General features: G+C 52.2%; 1 protein-coding gene across 2 annotated transcripts in view; it reads left to right on the forward strand.

Annotated features, from left to right (window-relative positions):
• The window catches only part of MPPED1 (metallophosphoesterase domain containing 1), a 59,335-nt gene that overhangs the window by 21,268 nt on the left and 18,740 nt on the right, over positions 1 to 19,327 (forward strand). For both annotated transcript variants that reach the window (XM_006177511.3, XM_032492387.1), the window contains exon 3: positions 14,726 to 14,951. In XM_006177511.3, the coding sequence (XP_006177573.2) occupies positions 14,726 to 14,951 (226 nt within the window). The remainder of the gene's footprint in view (positions 1 to 14,725; positions 14,952 to 19,327) is intronic.

Below are 19,327 nucleotides of genomic sequence, written 5' to 3' on the forward strand. Positions count from 1 at the left end.
TTGAAGTTTTTTGTTCATTGATCCAACTGTGTCCTCTTCCCCCTTAACACCCTTCACTGGTTCCCTGCTGGAGTCCTGGGTGAAGTTAGGCCCCTCCTGGTGTGATTCCATCTGTCCCTCCCAGGCCTGCCTCCACTCGCACCCTCGTCTGCCCAGGGATTCTAGGCGGTTGCCGAATTGGCAGGTGAATTTTCCCACCTCCATGCCTGCTTGTGTGGGGTTACTCTTCCCAGGATACACTTCCCAGCCTCGTCTGCCTGGGGAGCTGCTATTCACCCATGACACCTGTTTCTAAGATCTCCCCTCTTACCCACCCTTTTGGAGCCCCTCCCTTACTCCTGGTCCGGGAAAGGAAAACTCACTGCTGTTTATGGTTCCTTATGACTTGGTATCACCCCCACTGCAGATCCCAAATTGCTCGTGTGTGTCTTTCCCACTTTAGGACGACAGCAGAATGGGCTGGGTCGGGACCTCTCTGTTCCCAGCTCCCAGCACAGGGTCCGACACTTACGAGGGCCAAGGGAAGTGACTGTGGAATAAAGGAATGCATAAACACAAGTGGCAAGGTGATTTTGCTTTCGTATATCTTAATACCCAAAATGTTTATTTAGCTTTAAAACAGGTGGTTTTGTTTGCTTGTTTGTTTGTTTGGGGGGGGGTGAATAGATTTATTATTTATTTTTAAAGGAGATACTAGGGATTGAACCCAAGACCTTGTGCATGCCAAGCACGCACTCTACCCCTTGAGCTCTACCCTCCCCTCCAAAAATAGTTGGTTTTATTAAGAAGTATTTAAAAACTAGGAACCTTTAGTCTTAATCATTTCCAAATACTTATTTCAGTTGCTACTGCAAACAATCTCGTTTGGGGCCAATTTTTCCCCCTTTAAATGGGTTGTCTGTAGGTGTCAGAAGGTACCAGCGGAACTTTTTGGGAGAAGGTTTGTTCAGTAACTCGAGGGCCCAATATATCCCCCCTAGGGCTGTCAAACCCCAGGTGAAACACATGCTAGGAATTTTCTGGCAGGGTGGAAGCAGGTACAGGCTCCTGGCCTGGAGCCTCTCAGTTAGGTCTTCTTGATGAAGAGGGGAGGGTGAGGGGGCCGAGACTCTAGACAGCCACTCAGTCCCTCTCCACCTCAAACCTTGACGACGTCTGAAGTTCTAGAATTATTTGCTTCTAAGATTAGAATAATTGGCCTCCAGGGCGCTCAAATTCTGTAAAAGTGGCACTTTTAGGACTGTTAAGTGTTCCTAGAACCTACCATTCTACCTACTCACAATTCTAGTGTCTGCGATTCAGGGCCCTCGGTTCTCTTTCTAAGATTCTTTTAAAATTTAAATTATGATTAAACATACATAACATTTACCATTTTAACCTTTTTAAAGTGCACAGTTCAGTGGCATTACGTACGTTCACACTGTTGTGCAACCATCACCACCATCCATCTCCTGAACTCTTTTCATCTTCCCAAACTGAAACGCTGTCTCCATTAAACACTCCCTCCCCCTCCCCCAGCCCCCATCATTCTGTCTCTATGAATTTGACTGCAGGGACCTCATATAAATAGAATCATGCAGTATTTGTTCTTCTGTGACTGGCTTATTTCACTGAGCTTAATGTCCTCAAGGTTCCTCCATGTTGTAGCATGAGTCAAATTTACTTCCTTCTCAAGGTTGAATTATATTCTTTGTGTGGACATGCCACCTTGTATTTATCCATTTGTCTCTTGATGGACACTTGAGTTACTCCCGCCTTTTAGCTATTGTGAATAATGCTAATGTGAATATGAGTGTACAAATGCCTGTTTGAGTCCCTGCTTCCAATTCTTCAGGCTATATACGCAGCAACAGAATTGCTGGATCACATGCTAGTTCTAAGTTTTTTGAGAAACCTCTGTACTGTTTTTCCACAGTGGCTGTTCCATTTGACATTCCCATCAATGGTGCACAAAGCTGTCATTTCTCCACATCTTCACCAGCACGTGCTGTTTTCTGCTTTTCTGATAGTAGCCATCCTGATGGATGTGTGGTTGTTATCTCATAGTTTGATTTGCGGCTTCCTAACGATCAGTGATGTTGAACATCTTTTCATGTGCTTGTTGGCCATTTTGGAGAAATCTCAATTCATGTCCTTTGTCTGTTTTTGAATCAGATTATTTGGTTTTTTTGTTGTTGTTGTTGTTGTTGTTGTTGAGTTTAGGAGTTCTCTATATATTCTGGATCCTGACCTCTTACCAGAAATATGATTTGCAAGTATTTCCCCCATTCTATGGGTAGCCTTTCCACTCTGCGGAAGATGTCTTTGATGTACAGAAGTTTTAAATTTTGATACATTTTTTTCTTCTGTTGCCTGCACTTTTGGTGTCATATCCAATAAATCATTGCTAAATCCAATGTCATGAAGCTTTCCCCCTATGTTTGAAGAGTTTTCTAGTTTTAGCTCTTACCTTTAGATCTTTGTTCTTGTTTGAGTTAATTTTTGTATATGTTGTTAAGTAAGGGTCTGGCTTCATTTTTTGCATGTGGATGTCCAGTTTTCCCAGCACCATTTGTTGAAAAGACTGTCCTTTTCTGATTCAATGATCTTGGCACCTTTGTAAGAAATCATTTGACCATATGTGTGAGGGCTTATTTCTGGACTCTCTGTTCTACTGCATTGGTCTATATGCTCGTCTTTATGCCGCTGCCATACTGTTTTAATTACTGCAGCTTTGTAGTCAGTTTTGAAATCAGCAAGTGTGTCTTCCAACTTTGTTTTTCTTTTTCAAGATGATTTTGGCAATTCAGGGTCCCTCGAGATTCCGTATGAATTTTAGGATGGATTTTCTATTCCTGAAAGAAATATCATTGAGATTTTGGTCAGGATTCCATTGAATCCATAGTTGGTCTTGAGTAGTTTTGACATCTTAAGAACGTGAACATGAAGTCTTCCAAGCCAGGGGCACGGGATGTCTTTCCACCTACTGGTGTCTTCTTTAGTCTCTTTCAGCAAACATTTTGGAGTTTTCAATGTATAAATCTTTCACCCCCTTGGTTAAATTTAATCCTAGGTATTTTACTCTTTTTGATGCTATTGCAAATAGGGTTGTTTTCTTAATATCCTTTTCAGGTTGTTTATTGTTAGTATATAGGAACGCAACTGCTCGTTTTGCCCATCGTTTTCGTATCCTGCACCTTTGCCGAACTCGTTTAATTTGTTCTAACATCTGTATTGCTTTTCAAAATGGTCTTTATAAAGGCTTGTTTACAGCAGCCACAGATATCTCCAACAAAATTATGTTGTTTAAAATAGAGTCATTGAGAACTCCTCATAAGAGGAGAGACTTTGTAAGGATTCAAGTATATGGTGACTTTTTTTCTGAGGAATGTTTAATGCAAAAACTCTGGCATATGTGTTATATCTTGGTGGTTGTGACAGACATGGAGACATCACGGCTTCAGTTGCAGATGGATCTGGGTTCAGACTCCCACTTCTCTGCTTACCAATTTGGTAGTTATTTAACCTCACGGAGCCCCCAACTTCTTCTTATGCCAATATACTGCCTGTTTTCTGGGGCTGTTGTGAGGGTTAGACAGAGGGTATGCGGAGGCCTGTCTCAGGCTCTCAGCAGGTGCCACCTGTGATGTCATTAGTGGCTGTCTGCCCTGCCAGGTGAGGCGCTGTCTGGCCTGATCACCTGCCTTTGATCCTGGTTGCCAGAGTCATCCCAGCACTTAGACCCTCCGAATCTCAGAAGGGTCAACCAGGTTAGGCTTCCTGCCTGTTCTGTCTCTTGATCAGTCTTATCTGTGACCCCTTTTAATATGGTTCTAGGTTTTTGAGCAACAGGTAGAACAAGTGAGAGGTCAGGCTTCTCTGGGGGAGCTAGGAGGTCGACTGGGAGTGCCTGGCCCCAATACCTTCTTATTTTTTAACTTTTATTTTACTATTTGTTAGGGGGAGATAATTAGGCTTTTAATTAAAATGGAGGTACTGGGGATGGACCCCAGGACCTCAAGCATGCTAAGCACACACTCCACCACTGAGCTATACCCTCCCTTCTCTGATGCCTTCTTTTTACTTAATTAAACATTTTATTTACATTAAGGTAATACATGTACACAATGAGTCGCAACGTGCTACAAGGCTTACAGTAAAGCCAGCAGCCCTGTCCCCAGCTCCCCTCCCCAGTCCCGAGTCCCATTCCCCATGCAAATCTGGTAGTTGCTGCTTTATTACCACAGTGTCTCTAAGTAACAGCCTTAAATTGCTGTTTTTTTATTTTTCAATTTTAGACATACTTTTTAATCTTTTACAATGAAAAATAAAAATATAGAGACCGTCTCTCTACCCATATATACACATCTCTTCTCTCATCCTTTTAATATAGTCCCATTATGGTTTTTGGTTAAATATTCATTGTATAACCTATTGTTTTTCCTAAAGTAGTTAATTGTTTGGTTTGTTTGCTTGTTTTTCCAGGTCCCCATCATGGTCCATCTCTGTCTCCCGCAGAGTTTTAAGTGCCCCTTAGCAGTGTGGTGAGCTGGGCCAGGCTGTCTGTTGGCTCGTTTTTCTTGTCCTTCCTGAGCCTCCGACCCTTGCCCAGGTCTGGACTGGCTGCCGTCCAGGCCTGTGAACACTCGTTGTCCTGGGATGTCCCTTTACCATCTTCTTCCTTTGCCTTCTTTCTGTCTTGGAGGCTCTGCTTCTGGGATACCATTACTTTTTCTTGGTTTACTCCCTCATTTTGGTGGAGCACACCCTCCAGTAGCTTTCTGAGAAAGAATGCACTGGAGAGTAAAGTTTGGCAAAGTTGCATGTCAGAAAAAGTCTTTATTCTGTCCTCAGTCTTCACTGATAGTTTGCCTGGGTGTAGAATTCTAGGTAGAAAATCATCTTCCCTCAGAATTTGGAGGGCATTGCTCCATACTCTTTTAGTTTCCAGTGTCGCTGTTCAGATATCTCATCTTTTGTTTACGACCTGTTTTGTTTCTGGACAGTGTGCCTCGAGGGTGGGTGTTTTTCATTCATTATTGTGGGCACTGAGGTAACCCTTTTAATGAAGCAAACATTGTCCTTTAATCCGAGGACATTCTCTCATACACTTTTCCCCAAAATTTCCCTCCTCTCTTTTTTCCTGACTTCTTTTCCGTAGTACTCAGATGTTAGACCTCTGGTTTGGATTCTCTGATTTCTCCCTTTCCTGGCCTGGTCCTCACTTCACTGTCTTTGTGTTTCAGTTTCTGGGAGAGTTCCTCAACCCCATCTTTCTACTCTTTAACCAAAAATTTAAAATTCTGCCACATTTTAATTTCTTTTAAGAGCACCCTTCTAGAGTTTCATGGGTGCAATATCTTCTATCATCTCACAGACGGTGGTAATTATATATAAATCACCCCCCACCCTGGCATCAGCCCCGTTTCTTCCAATTTCCTTTCTTCTTGTTTTGGCCTCTGCCTCTGTTTTCAGCTTGGAGGTTTCTTCTCAGAGGCCTGGTGATCCCGTGTGTTGTGTTTGAGAACCAGACATCTGAAAGCTGTGGGTAAGCTGTGTGTGTGTGTGTGTGTGTGTGTGTGTGTGTTGGGGGCGGGGATGGACCATGATGGGGACCTGGCCATCTCTCTGGGGAGTCTCTGATATCAACAGCTATAAATTTTTCCTCCTGGACCTGTCTTTCCCCCAGAGATGAGTTCTCCAGTTTCCACACTGGCTTCCAGAATTTAAGAGCTCAGTGGGGAAGGGGCCTGGGGTCTCCACAGTCACCTTGTTCTCCTGCTGGTCAGCCTCCAGCCTCACTGCCCATCCTCCCTCGAGCCTGATGGTCCCTAAATGTGGCTCTGTGAAGCTGTTATCTTCCCTTGAGAGCACGCACCCTCTCTTCTATGGAGATTTGGGGGTGAAGGGAATGGTGTGAGGGGGCCTGGGCCTACCTGTAGGTTCCAGGTCAGACCTCGCTCCTAAGCCTGGGACCCTGAGCCGCCTGGGGCTCTGGCCACAGCATGTTTTGCATCTTGAGGAGGGTCATACCTTTTTATTCTTTTACTGTCGGCTTCACAAGATGTCAGCAAAATGCCCTGTCCTGTGTAAGCACCCTTTTTGTCCTGCTGTTTGATGCTATTAACACCTGCTTTGGGAACCCCCATCCCGGAACCACCTGGAGGGTCTTAGAAAGCTGAAAGGGCTCTCAGAGGTCAGGACCTCTGTGTCACCTCCTCATGGGACAGATGGGGACACTGAGGCCTGAGAAGGTCAAGGCCTTACCCTGAGTCCAGTGAGCTGGTGCAGAGCTGAGGTCAAACAAATTTGCCGTAATTAAATTAGCCTTCTGGAATATTCCATTGTGGATTGCTGGGGGGACCTTCGGTGAGTCATTGACCTCACCATCTGACCCTTGTCATCTGTCCTAAGTGGATGATTCCGTGCATGTGTATGAGATCCCACCCTATAGCCAGCCCTGTGCCAGGCGTAGGTCCCAGCCCGGGAGGAGCACTGGGCTGGTGGGGAAGGCCGACACCCCAGCCGACAGCGAGAGCACAGGCTGGGTGGGAGGGGCCCCGAGTGTCGGGGTTGGAGGGTGGGAGGGGCCCCGAGTGTCGGGGGTGGATGAAAGCGAGTGCTCATACAAGGCGTCCTGGAGGAAATGGCACTTGGGCCCACTGGAGAAGGGGGAGTTGAATTGGAGTTGACTCAGAAAGCAGGGCAGGAAGAGAGTCCAAGGTGAGTGGAACAGCATGTGCAGAGGTTAGGAGGCCTGAAGCAGCCCAGAGGGCTGTGGAAAGGTCAGGGTACCAGTGGGGCCTGGCCTGGAGGCAGCGTCGTAGCCTTGAGTTCTGAATACGTGTTACATCCTTGGGTACCAGCTTGTGAGGGCCATGGTGGGCCTTTTTTGAAGTGTTTGGGCCTGTGTGTTCTGTCAGGCTATGACCTCTGGGGAGGGCCCTACAAAATCTTTCTGGCTACAGGAGGCCTAAATTTTGGGAGAAGCACAAAGTCGTAAGTCACATGTGCTCTGCAGTAGCAATTAAAACGAGCATTTAATGATGATTAGGACTGAATGTTCCTGTTTTTAAAACATTTCCCAGGAAAAACAAATGTTTGAAAGTTAAACATTTTGGCTGTTAGGAGGAAACAGAAGAAAAATTGCTTTCGCCTTTTAAATCTGGGCATCAATGTTTGGTTGTGAATCCAGGGCCCTCGCACGTGGGACCCAAGCGGGCCAGGCAAGGCTGGGTGGCAGGGCCGGGCCTGCCCTCTCAGGATGTGTCTGTCCCACCTGGGATTTTGAGACTCAGGTCTGGGCTAGTGACCTGGACTCCAGTGCTGCTGTGTGACCCCAGGCACGTGACCTCTTTTCTCCTCTTCATCTCCCCAGCTGACATTTCTGGGTTTCATAATTGAGCACGGCATTTAACCCTCCTAACAGCCTCTAAAGATGATAACAGCTGCCATTCAGTTTGTATAAATCATGCCTTTAGTTTTCTGAATTCAGGGTCTTTGGCATCTCGGCGGCTGGCAGAGCCTGGAGGGACCCCCCCACTAATTTTAGGGTTAGCTCATTCTAGAGATGGTAAAGGACTCACCTCTGGGCATACCTTTCACAAGCCAACCAGCCGATCCAGAGACCACACTCCACCCCGGCCACCTCCTGTGTGGGGCTCCCACACACACTGCCCTGATCACCCGAGGGCCTGGCAGCAGGCAACTCGGGACAGCCCTGTGCCCCAGAGCCTGCCCAAATTATCCAAACTGGCCCGTCCTCTGCCCTCTTGCCCTGTTTCTAGAGATCTGGGAGTGTAACTTCGTTCTCAGGACAGTCACTTCCGTGTCTTCCAGTCTTACCGCGCCTGATTAAAACAAACCTCGGTAGGAGCACAGTGCGGGCGCTTTGCAGGTCTTTCCTAGTGTGACTGCAGCAAGAACTCTGCGAGGAACTCTAAGCGTTCTGCCTTTATAGAGGAGGTCGCTGAGGCCCAGAGAAGTGAGGGTTTTCACTCCAGGCCGGAAGCCAGCAAGAGGCAGAGATGGGGTTCAGACTTGCTTTCTAACGGTGTCTAGAAGCGTTGAGTGTAAATCGCTCATCACAGGGCCCGGCACTGGGGAAGGGTCACGGCGGGGTCACCAGATTCCGCGCGGCGCAGCCCGGGCAGTGTGTCCCCATCTCTCAGCCCCGCCATTGGCCCGGACACCCGTGGTGTTCAGCCTCCCGCGCCTTTCGGGCTGCACACAGAACTCCAGGCCTGCATCGCTGGTTCGCATCCTCAGACTCGCGGAGCTGTCTCCACTCCAGAGTTATTCTAGACTGAGCGCCATCCCAAGGAGTCTGCTCATGTGACTCTCCCAGACGTCGGCGAGTGTTTAAACAGAACTGTCAAAGACGCACTCAAAATGCAATCAGAGATCGTTATGCTGTCTCTTTCTTCCGCTCCCCTCCGCGGTGCTCTGCGAGGCGGGAATGGGCGGAAGGAGCCGTAAGTGGGCATTTGCCTGATGGCGGCTGCATTTAGAGAACACAAAAGCCCCGCCGGGCTCCATACGCCGCTCCGGGAACGGCATAGATGAGGGAGAAGCGTGCACGTATCTTGTTGAATTTAACAGATTATGCAGTTTGGAGGCAGCACTTCCTGTTAAATGGGATGGATGAGTGTCAGCGGTGAAGAGCTGAAACCTTTCGGAGGGAGATTAATCTTGGAAGCACAAGTAGCGGAGATTCCTTTGCGTCCCTCTTTTGCGTGCACGGTTTCTGCTGTATGGAATCTACATGTGGGTGCGTATCTATTGGGGTATGGATGTCAAGTGAAAAGTTAAAACAGCATGGGCATCTTCCAGGGCTCTGCTGATTAATACCTGATAGTCTTTTTTTACCACCAGCAAATCCATGGCTAGCAAAGGCCAGAATCTCAAGTGATCTGGCTGAGAAGGAGGGAAGCATTTTGGAAAGATGGGCTGAACGTTTTCACACAGAATACAAATGCTTAACAATGCCCACCCGTTCTGAAAAGCAGAGAGGAGCGCTGGTTTCCATGAGGACGTGCTGCTTCCCAGAGATCCGAGGCTGGGAGAGCAGCGCCCTGGCTCACCCAGCATGGCCCACCCGGCCCGGGAGCTAAGCCGTCCCTCAAGTCCCTGCACTACTCTGCCTGAATGTCCTCCGATCTTTCCTGCCCTCAGCTCCCTGAGCATGTCCTAGAGGCTGATGTGACAGCTCTTCTGCATTCTGGGTGTGGGAGGCCAGGGTTCGAGCGCTGGTTCTCTGCTGTCTCTCTGTGTGACCTCAGGCAAGCCCCTTCCCCTCTCTGGGCTCCAGGTTCCTCCTCTGTCCAATAAGTGGTGTGGATTGGAAGCTCTGCATGTCATTTCTGGTGCTGCCCTCATGACTGAGCCTTGGTCACCAGTGTGTCCCCAGCAGTGCCTCATCCAGCTTCTGGAGCACAGCTCGTGCTCAGTCAGGGCTTGTGGGCAGCTGACCAGGGCTCGGGGGTTTACAGTAGGGCCCATCTTCAGGGAAGAAAGCAAGTTTCCAGCTTGGTGGGCTTTTGGGACAGGCTAACTTGATTCTTTGCTTCTGAGCTGAGGGAGGTGGGTGTAAAAAGGCATCGGGCCCATTCGTCCCCTCTGGGAGCATCACCAAGCTGGCATGGCCACCTGGACACCTGCTGGAGAACCCCTCCTCTGGCCAGGGTTCAGGTGCTGCCAGGAAGGACAGCCATGAGAAGGGGCAAAGGGAACAGCATTAATTTCTTCTGGGCAGGCATCGGGCAGAAGAGTTTATACTCATCTCATTTTTTTCTACACCAAGTCCCTACAAATCAATTAGTTTTGAGGCCCCCCCAAACACTCCCCCATTCACTACCCAAGTACAGGAGGGAGATGTGAAGCTAAGCCAGAGAGCCTCTGATGATTGGTCATTGAGCATTTTATCCACAGTCAGGTTGGTAAGTGCTGTGGGGTGATGTGAGCATCTGATGCAGCTTTAGGTTATAACGACAGAGGGAGCAGCCCCTGAATGGAGAAGAGCTTTCCCACTCGCCTCTGTGGCCGTCAAGCCACACCGGAGCCTTCATTCTGGTCTCCCGCCTCTGCCTGCAAGAGAGCAGGTCCAATGGGAGAAGAGTCAGGGAGGGTCGGTCAGGATTATGGGTGAGGGATGTTGGTCTAAAAACAAGTCTCTCCAGGACAGTTGGAGGGAGAATTTGGAGGAAAGAGAGGGATCCAGGCAGACAGAGGTCAGTTGGCATAAAGGAGACAGAGCTATCTCAGGATGGATTGATCGATTTGTAAGTGCATTCATCCATCTGTCCTCCATCCACCCATTATCTGTCCTCCACCCATCATCCCTCTGTTGATCTGTCTCCCCACTGAGAGGGAGTGTAGCAGGATGAGCTCGATGAGGCCAAGCCACAAAGACTGTCAAATGCCCATTGCCCTCTGTGCTTGTTTACCACTTTATTATTGATTTGTGTCACCTCTCTGAGCCTTGGTTTTCCCAGAGGTAAAATGGGGATAGTAATACTGAAGTGTCCTTGAAGGTTACACATAGTTGCCGAGTTGCCAGGTCCAAGTGGCCATCCAGACAGATGTGTTTGTGGCTGGACCTCCAGCTCAGAAGGGCATGGTGCTGGAAGGTTCCTGTGTTCACAGACGAGCCCCTCACCTCCAAACCATGTGGCACCCGCCCTTCTGGGACAGACCAGACAGTGTTTGAGGGTGTCATGCAGCATGTTGTGACCCCTGCCCCCTGCTTGGCTTTTTGTACGAGAGCTGGTCCTTGTCCCCCTTCACCCTTCCCTGGAAGGGAAGACACCTCAGTTACCTCCTCTGATCCGAGGTCGGGGAACAGAGGAGAGATGACACTCCTGCCCACTTCCTCATCCCTGGTAGTCAGGAGCTGCGGAAATAAATGAAACTGTACGTACAGTTGGAGTAATTCACTAATTTGATTAAGTCACACGCCGAGTCAGAGACAAGACGTGAACACATCAGTTCAGCTCCAGCTCCCCCAGCCGGGGCATCGCTTGGAGCGGGATGGACGGGTGACGTGAAGTGGAGACGCAGAGCACCAGAGCTTGAAGGCAGTCAGCGGCGGCCACTGCTGCACCCCCTCCTGCAGTGTGGCAAGGGGCTCATCGGGGGTGGGGTGGGGCTCCCCAGCTGGCTCCGGTCTGGTGGCCTTGAAAGGATCTGGCATCACCTCCCCAGCTCACCTGGGGGCAGGTTCCTGACCTCGGAGCCTCATTCTCCAGCTTCGAGGTGGAGGTGACAGCCTTCCTAGGGAGGGTCTGTGGGGATTTGAGGGCCCAGCCCCTTACTAATGGTGGCTGCCCCACAGTGAGTCCCAGGAAACAGCAGCTTTCTCTGTGCTGCCCTCCACGACCCTTCCTGCTCAGGATGGAGATGGGTGAAGCCAACACATCTACTCTTTGCTTCTAAAGCTCTCCTGCGAGGGGAACAAGCATACTGCTTGGCACCCCAGGCCGGGCCCGGCGGGGTGGGCTGGGATGGCAAGGGATGGGCGAGGCGAGGAAGCAGAGGGCTTGGAGCACTCACACCCACGGCCTGGTGGGCAGCACCGCGGGGGCAGGGGCCAGGCTTGTGTTCCCTTTGTGCCTCCAGGGACTGTGCAAAGGCCCAAAACCCAAACGCTGCGGAGTGCGCAGGACCTTAAAGTGAGTGAGGTGGGCTGCTGTGAGTAGTGGGGACGGGTGGGGATGGGGAACCGACCTCTGCTTCCCGTCTGCAGAAGGCACAGATACTCAGCACTTGCCTGGGCCAGGGTCCTGAGAGTTTTCAAATTGATTGATTGATTTTTTTGAAAATAGAAAGAATGACATTTTATTGGGCATTTGTCCAATTTTTAATGTTGGCAACAAATTCAAATTAAAAAAAAAAAAACCTAGAAAGTTATACCAAACAAAATATGTCTGTGGGCAGGGCTGGCCTGCAGGCTTCTAGTTTGCAAACTCTGGCCCAGGGAGCCTGACTTTTTTCGAACATCAAAAGTCTTTTGTGCGTTTGCATTCTTTGTCTTGTGTAATCCCAAAACAGTCTTGCGAGGAGGCATTATTCTTCCCATTTTACAGGTGAGGAAACAGAGGCCTGGGGGGATTAAATCTCATAGCTGGGGAGTGGCAGAGCGGGGTCTGGGACCCAGCTGTCTGCGCCTGGAGCCCACGCTTGGCATCAGTTAGCCTCCCAGAGTTGATAAACACCAGATAAGAGAGAACACTATTTTCTCACACCTGTAAAGAAGTCTTTGTGGCTGGTGAGGCAGTGACGAACAGATGATAGTTTTCTGCCTGTTTGGTAGAAAACCTCTCTCTCTGTGCCGGGCTCCCCGGCTTCTCCGTGGCCAGGCTGGGAATTGGGCAGCCATCCAACAGCCCTTCGCTGCTGCCGTGTTGCACAGGCAGAACGTGCAGGTCCCAGCTGCAGGGGTGGGGTAGGGGAGTGGGGAAGTTTCTATCTGAGTTCTGGGTGCTTCCCTTTCATTGCAATTAGACTGTAATAATAGTTGTAATTATGGTGCTTGGAACTTTACTGTATGGCACAGCCATAAAGCTTGCCCTGCTCCCTCCTGGAGCTGACGCGGGGCTGGGAGAACGGGCTTCTTCCTAGAACCTTATCAGGAGCTGAGTCTGATCACAATCTGATCCAGCACTGTGGACCTCAGTTCCCGGGAAGGCAAGCAGTCCTCAGGATTTGGAGAAGAGGCATTTCTGGAATTGGGTTTCTGACGGAAAGCTCACACACTGGAGGAGATGGAGTTTTGGGTCATGGTTGAGGGTGGGAAGGCTCTGCTGTTCCTGGACTGTTATCCCTGGGTGGGCCCGCCACTGGGAAGGGGCTTAGTGGAGCCTGGGGGCCAGGTGAGGTCCTTAGTCCCAGAAAGGGGCAGTTATCAGCACACTCACCTTGACCAGAGGGGGAACTGAGGCTCAGAGAGGTTAAGGGACTTGCTTGGATGAGAGGGGACAGATTGGGGACTTGAACCCAGGTCAGCTGGCTCCAAAGTGGGGCGCTCTGCCCTGTGTGTGCGCCTGTGTGAACATGGTCACCTGGCAATGGAGAAGGTGCCTTCTGAGGTGGGGGTCTGTGTTAGCTCAGGGGGTCTCTCGCCCTTTCAGTGCCCCCTCTTCCCCATGTGCAGGAGCCCAGAGGTCGAGGTCCTCTGGGCAGACTCCCCTTCACATCCCCCTGAGGCCCCCAGACGGGAGGCCGGAGCCAGAGGCATGGCCACAGCTCTCACTGTGTCAGGACAGAGCTCTGCGTCCCACCTTGTCGAGGGCACTTTCCTGGGCCATCCCGGAGTGGGTGGGAAGTCTGGGGTCACAGGACTAGCTGAGAATCCAGCTTTGCCACCTCCTGGCCCTGTGTCCTCCAGCATGTCACCCCCCCCAGCTTCCTGAGCCTCGGGTTCCACGTCTGACTCAGTGCCTGGCGCTTAGTAGGACTCATACGTGCGCACCCCAGGACCCCCTGGGGTCTGCTAACTAGCCAGTTATGCTGAATTCGGGACAAGAGAAGTGACTTTCTTGCTGAAACAGATGCATAGTAAAGTTTCGTGTCTTTTGTACCGACTCCTTCAAAAACCAGGGTTCAAGTCATTTAGAAGTTCCGTTCAGTGGCCGCAGTTACTGCTCTCTGAAGTGGTTGTGAAATGTCAGCATTCTCTGCCTGGACACTCCATCTCCCTGAGGCCCACGTGCTGGGCTGGCACCTTCACACATCCCTGGTGTGTGTTTGCCTGACGCACCAGGGCACTTCCTCGGAATGGGGCTGGGAGAGAGGCTTGGGCCTTGGGGTTCACCTTCAACATTCATTTTTCCTCCTAATCAGGGTCCACAGGTAGCATCGTGACTTTCTCCAGGCCCGGGGAGCCAGGCCGCTGAGGCCGGTGGGAAGTGGGGAGTTAGGGGCCTGAGCCTGGGGTCAGGCTGGCTCCCGGGGGGTGGTAGGGCGCAGGGGCGGATGGCAGTCAGTTTACTGAGGCTGAGGGGCTGCCCTGGAGCCAGCTCACGGGGCAGGCAGTGCACCCACCTGCTTAGGGCACCTGCAAGTAGGACCCAGAGGAAGAAAGAGGAAGGAGCACGGTGTGGAAGAACTGCCTGGTCTTTGTAGAGAGCAGAGCTGGAAGGACCCTAGGATTAGTTCAGTGTGTATTAAGCACAGTTTTGTTTTGATCCCACTTAGACTGTGTTTTGACTTTGAATTTCATGGCAGTGGGAGTGGGGACGGCCACCGTGATCTTTCCCAAGCATAAGGTCTCCAAAGTTTGGTCCTGGGCTCTGCAGAGAACTTGCAATTCCTGTTACTCTGGAGGCTAACAAGTCAGACCCCTGGTGGAGGGGTCTGAGACAGTGAGGCTGGGGAGGGCTTGAGCTGGGGCCCAGGGCAGGGTCCCCTTCCAGTGGACAAATGGCCCAGACAGGAGAAACAGAGGCAGGGAGGTCCTGAGGACGAGGCCAGGCACGCTGCAGCTCAGAAGCTCTGGAGGAAGCTGTCCAGCCTCCTCCCGTGGATCTAGGGGGCTGGCGGTGGATCTCCCAGCAGAAGCCGGGGCAAGCAGGCTGCGGGGACGATGACAGGCTGCTGCTGCCTCTGATCAGAGGGCACCTGCTGGGAGGGAGGGTGGGTCGGCTCCGCCAGGGGTTCCGGTGGTTCTTGTCCGCCCCCCTCCCTCAGCGGCACTGTGGCTCCGGAAGCCGGCAGCGGCGGGTCGTGTCTGTCGTGTCGGCCCCTGCAGGCAGCCTGCCGTATGAGTACAAGATCGTGATCGCTGGCAACCACGAGCTGACCTTCGACCAGGAGTTCATGGCCGACCTCATCAAGCAGGACTTTTACTACTTCCCCTCCGTGTCGAAGCTGAAGCCGGAGAACTACGAGAACGTGCAGTCGCTGCTGACCAACTGCATCTACCTGCAGGACTCGGAGGTCACCGTGCGGGGCTTCCGGATCTACGGCTCCCCGTGGTGAGTGTGCCCGGTGGCCGGCGGGCGGGCGGGCGCTGTCCTGCAGCTGCTGAGAGCGCAGCTGTGCGGGGCGGGGACGGACGAGCGGAGGCTGAGGCCACAGACGGAAGTGGGGCTGGGGGAAACGGAGGCACTCAGGGCCAGCTCTCCCCTCACTTGCTGTGTGACACTGCACAGGTTGCTCCACCTCTCTGAGCCTTGGTTCCCCCATACCTGGCAGATAGTTATATATGTGATACTGTCTCACATATAGACAGGTATCATGGGTTTATTATCCCCATTTTCCAGGTGAGGAAACTGAGGCACGGCGAGAGTGAGGGCCTTGCTGAAGGTCACACAGCTAGGAGTGGGCAGAGCTGGGATTAAATCCAGGCAGTTTGGTTTCAGAATCCCTGCTTTTTTTTTTTTTTTTTTTTTTTATTGAGGTATAGTCAGTTTACAATGTTGTGCCAATTCAGAATCCCTGCTTGTAACCATTGTTCTGTATGCTAGGACCCTCCCTATTGTCTGTCCCTCAGACACACACGAAAGTTACATGTATGGAGGGTGATGGTGATCAGCCAGACTGAGGAGAGGCAGGTGAAATTTTCATGGAAGGCCAAAGGCCTGATTTGCTGTACCATGGACGGCAGTTGTTTAAATCACAAGTGCACATCAAGCCTTTGTTTTCTGTTGGGGACACAGAGCAATCGGGCCTTATCCTTGAGCTCACCTGGCTGAGTGGGGATCAAAGTGAGAAAGGATCATGACTGTTCTGCGTGATGGTCACTGTGTCCAGAGCAGCTTCAGTGATGGTGATGGTGATGATGGTGGTGATGAAGGTGATGATGGTGGTGATGACGATGTCAGTGGCGATGATGACGATGTCGGTGGTGGTGATGATTAAGAGCATGGCAATGATGATCTGTCAGCAAATCATCCGTGAGCAATTACAGTCAGCTGGGCCCTGGGCTTAAATCTCTATAGGAATTGTCTCCAGTCCTCATGCAGCCCTGTGAGAACTGATTTGTTGTCCCCATTCTACGGGTGGACAGACTGACTGGCCCTTAGAGGCCCAGCTGGCAATAGCCACAGGGTGCCAAATGCTGGCAGATGAGGAGGATACCACACACAGAAGGGAGAGTCCTCATGTGCTTGAAAGAGTGACTTGACCCCGGAAGGCTCCCTGGAGGGAGTGAGGTGACCTGAGCCATGAGGGAAGAGAAGGGAATCCACAGACATGGAGGGGTAACAGGGCCAGAGGCTGCGCCATCAGCCAGAGCAGCACATGCAGGGAGGCTGACGGGCCATCTGGGGGAGACATGGGGCCTGTACACATGCAGGGGCTTCAGGGAGAGCCGTTACAGACAGTGTGTCTGGGATACCCCTGGGCTGCCCTGGTTGACGCCACATGGTGACCACCTGCTGGCCAGAGGCTGTGGGCAGGTTTGGGACATGGCCCCATCCTGCCAAGGCCTCCACCTGGGGTGGAGGGGAGATGCTGGGCTATCCTGCCTTCCTTGGGCCCCAGGACATGCCTGCTGTCATCTCCCCAGTCCTCACCACTGTATAAGGTCTCCACACACCCTCCTCGGGATCTCTGAGGTCCCAGATGAGGACTGGTGGGGCACCTGGGGATGTGGTGAGCTTGGGGCCGAGGACAGGAGGCGGCTGAGTCTGCCTGGCAGGCTGGTAGAGCCCAGACCTGGAAGACAAGTCTGTTTAGACAAAAAACTGGAAGAGGTCATTGTAGAAGGAGGAGCCTGTGGGAGCAAAAGCCTGGAGGTGAGCCGAGTGATGGGAATACGAGGTGAGGTGCAGGTGGGGACGTGGGCGATGGGGGAGGGGCCCAGGAGGGTCAGGGGCTAGCCCAGTGGTTTTCAACACCCCCCCCCACACACACACCACCTTTTGAAAAAGTCATATCCTGTGGAAGTTAACCACGTGACTTTGGAACCAAACTGCCTGGGCTCAAATCTTGGCCTCACCTCTTGTGAACTGTGTGACCCTGGGCGAGTCACTGAACCTCTTGTGCCTCAGTCTCCTCCTCTGCAAAGTGGGAGCGATGGCTCACCTCCTCCAGGGGGTGGCAGTAAAGATGTCAGGAGGGTTCAGCTGACCCCAGGGCCCGCACCAGGCTTTCAGAGAACAGAGACTTCATTCTTGCTATTTGCTGTGTGGAGCCCCCCTTCCCACACAGCCTTGCCCAGAACCCAGTGTGTGGCCCTAATTTCGGTTCAGAGCCGTTAACTCTGAGGGCTAAATGGTCCCCCATTTGCATTCTGAGATGCAGGCCGCGAGCTGACATTCCCTGTAGCAACCTTGTCTGGGCCAGGGAGCAGGGAGCAGGTGGTGGGCTAAGTCTCCCACTGTGTGGGCCAGTGCTTGCATGTGCTTCCGTGGCACCATGGGATTAGTCCTGAGTTCCTGCTGCCACCTGCCTCTCGGGGGCCTGCGTGCCTGGGAAGGTGGGCTCCTACCGCCAGGCCCCCTCCCCACCAGAAGTCTCAGTGACAGTAGTGATTGGGCAGTTGAGTGGGAGGGAAGGGCTGTTTGAATTGGTGTACCACCACTGCTTAGCCGTGTGACTTTGGGCAAGTGCCTTGGCCTCTCTGGTCCCCATATAGGGAAATGATACTACTCACCTTCTAGCAGGGTTGTGAGGTCTGTGTGGGCCCATCCAGATGAAGCCCAGGCCCTGGAGGTTGGTTGTGGTTATTATTACTGGGGAGCTCCCAGGTGGAGACCAGGGCAGAAACAGCTCTATTCCACTGACAGCCAACAGCCCCCAGGGTAGGGCAAGGCCTGCAACTGCATCATTTTACAGATGGGCAAGTGGAGGCCAGATGTGGATGTGGCTTGCCCCAGGCCACACAGTGAGTGGTTCTCCTGACTCTGGTCTGCTCCAGGATGGAGGCCCTTTCATGAAGACTTACTGTGTGCCAGGCGTGGTACCGTGGGCTCGTCATCTGTCCCTTGGTTCTCTGAATGGCCTTATTGCCTCATGAGGACATTGAGATCTGGGGATCAAAATGATGTTCTCATGGCCACCTGCTGATCGGTTAATTCCTTGATCAAATATTTGTCCCATGGCCACCCTGGGGATGTGCCATGCACCAGGCAGAAGCAGCTCCTGCCTTCACTGGGTTTACATCCTTGTGGGAGACACATCAGCTCCCAGTTCCTTGATTCAACAAGGATTGCAGAGAAGCCCTGGGAGCTGGGGTCAGAGAAGGCCTCCCAAGGGGAGCCAGAGGCTGAGGAGATACAAGTAGCTATGGGGGCCGGGGAAGGGTGTGACAGGCAGAGGGAATAGCCAGGGCAAAGGCTAGGAGGCCGGGGTGGGCGTGGGTACACTGGGGGCTGCACAGGGCTTCCCGAGTCTCAGCAAGAGAGCAGAGGCCAGAGGCTGGGCTGCCAGGCCGGGCTGGTGGCTGCTGTGGTGGGTGGTGGCCATTACTTGGGGCCCAGTGCTCAGTAAGTCACAGCTCCCTCAGCCTGTAGCCCTATGTCCTCAACCCGTGGGGACCTGACACATGACACCCAAGGCCTGGAAGGGACACAAGGCTTATATGGACAGAACTGACGCTCAGTGATGCTTGTACCCCAGACCCAGCACACCAGAGATGTCCCCCCTGCCCTGACTCTCTCCACGTCTGACCTTGGCAAGTCATGACGTCCCTCTGAGCCTCTGTCTTGCATCTGGGCAAGGGGGCACTGGCCCACCAGGGTCCTCTCTGTGGTGTCCCCAGGTGAGGTCACACAGGGGAAGTGGCACTAACCAGTCCCCAAGAAGGGAACCTCGTGGCCCGGCTGCCGACTGCCTGCTGCGTGGGGTCTGCCCCACGCACAGCGGGCTGTCGAGTTCAGGCTGGGCGAGCTCAGCCAGCCGCCTGGGCATATGGCAGCTCATTAGGAGGGGACGGACAGCAAGGCTGATGGTGGTTATTATTAAATTCAGATGTTCAGGGCTTTCCTCTTCTCTTTCCCGTGCCCTTAACATAATGACGAGCATGTGGAGAGTTCAGTAGCATCGTAACACCAGCAGGCGGGGACCAGGGATCATGTAAGCCATTAGCCACGAGTGATCTAATGTCAGTGGCATCTGGGGTGTGTGGGCAGAGCTGACCCAGGCCGAGGGGCAGACCTGTTCTCTGTGGTCCTAGAAGGCAGAGCAGAGACACAGAAGACGGTGACAAGAGGCAGGTTCTCACCAGTGTGGAAGACCATTCTGTAGGCAGGAGCCCAGAGGCGAGGCAGTGTGGCCTTACTGAGTGATGAGCTGCCCGTTACAAGAGGCATGCAAGCGGAGGTACCCTGTGGTTGGGCCTGGTGTCCTCTCAGTACCAACCCCCCCACTTAGAGGGCCACTGTCCCCCTGCCGGACGCTGATGAAG

The sequence above is a fragment of the Camelus ferus genome, chromosome 12, assembly GCF_009834535.1.
Source record: "Camelus ferus isolate YT-003-E chromosome 12, BCGSAC_Cfer_1.0, whole genome shotgun sequence".
In the NCBI taxonomy this organism is placed as follows: domain Eukaryota; kingdom Metazoa; phylum Chordata; class Mammalia; order Artiodactyla; family Camelidae; genus Camelus; species Camelus ferus.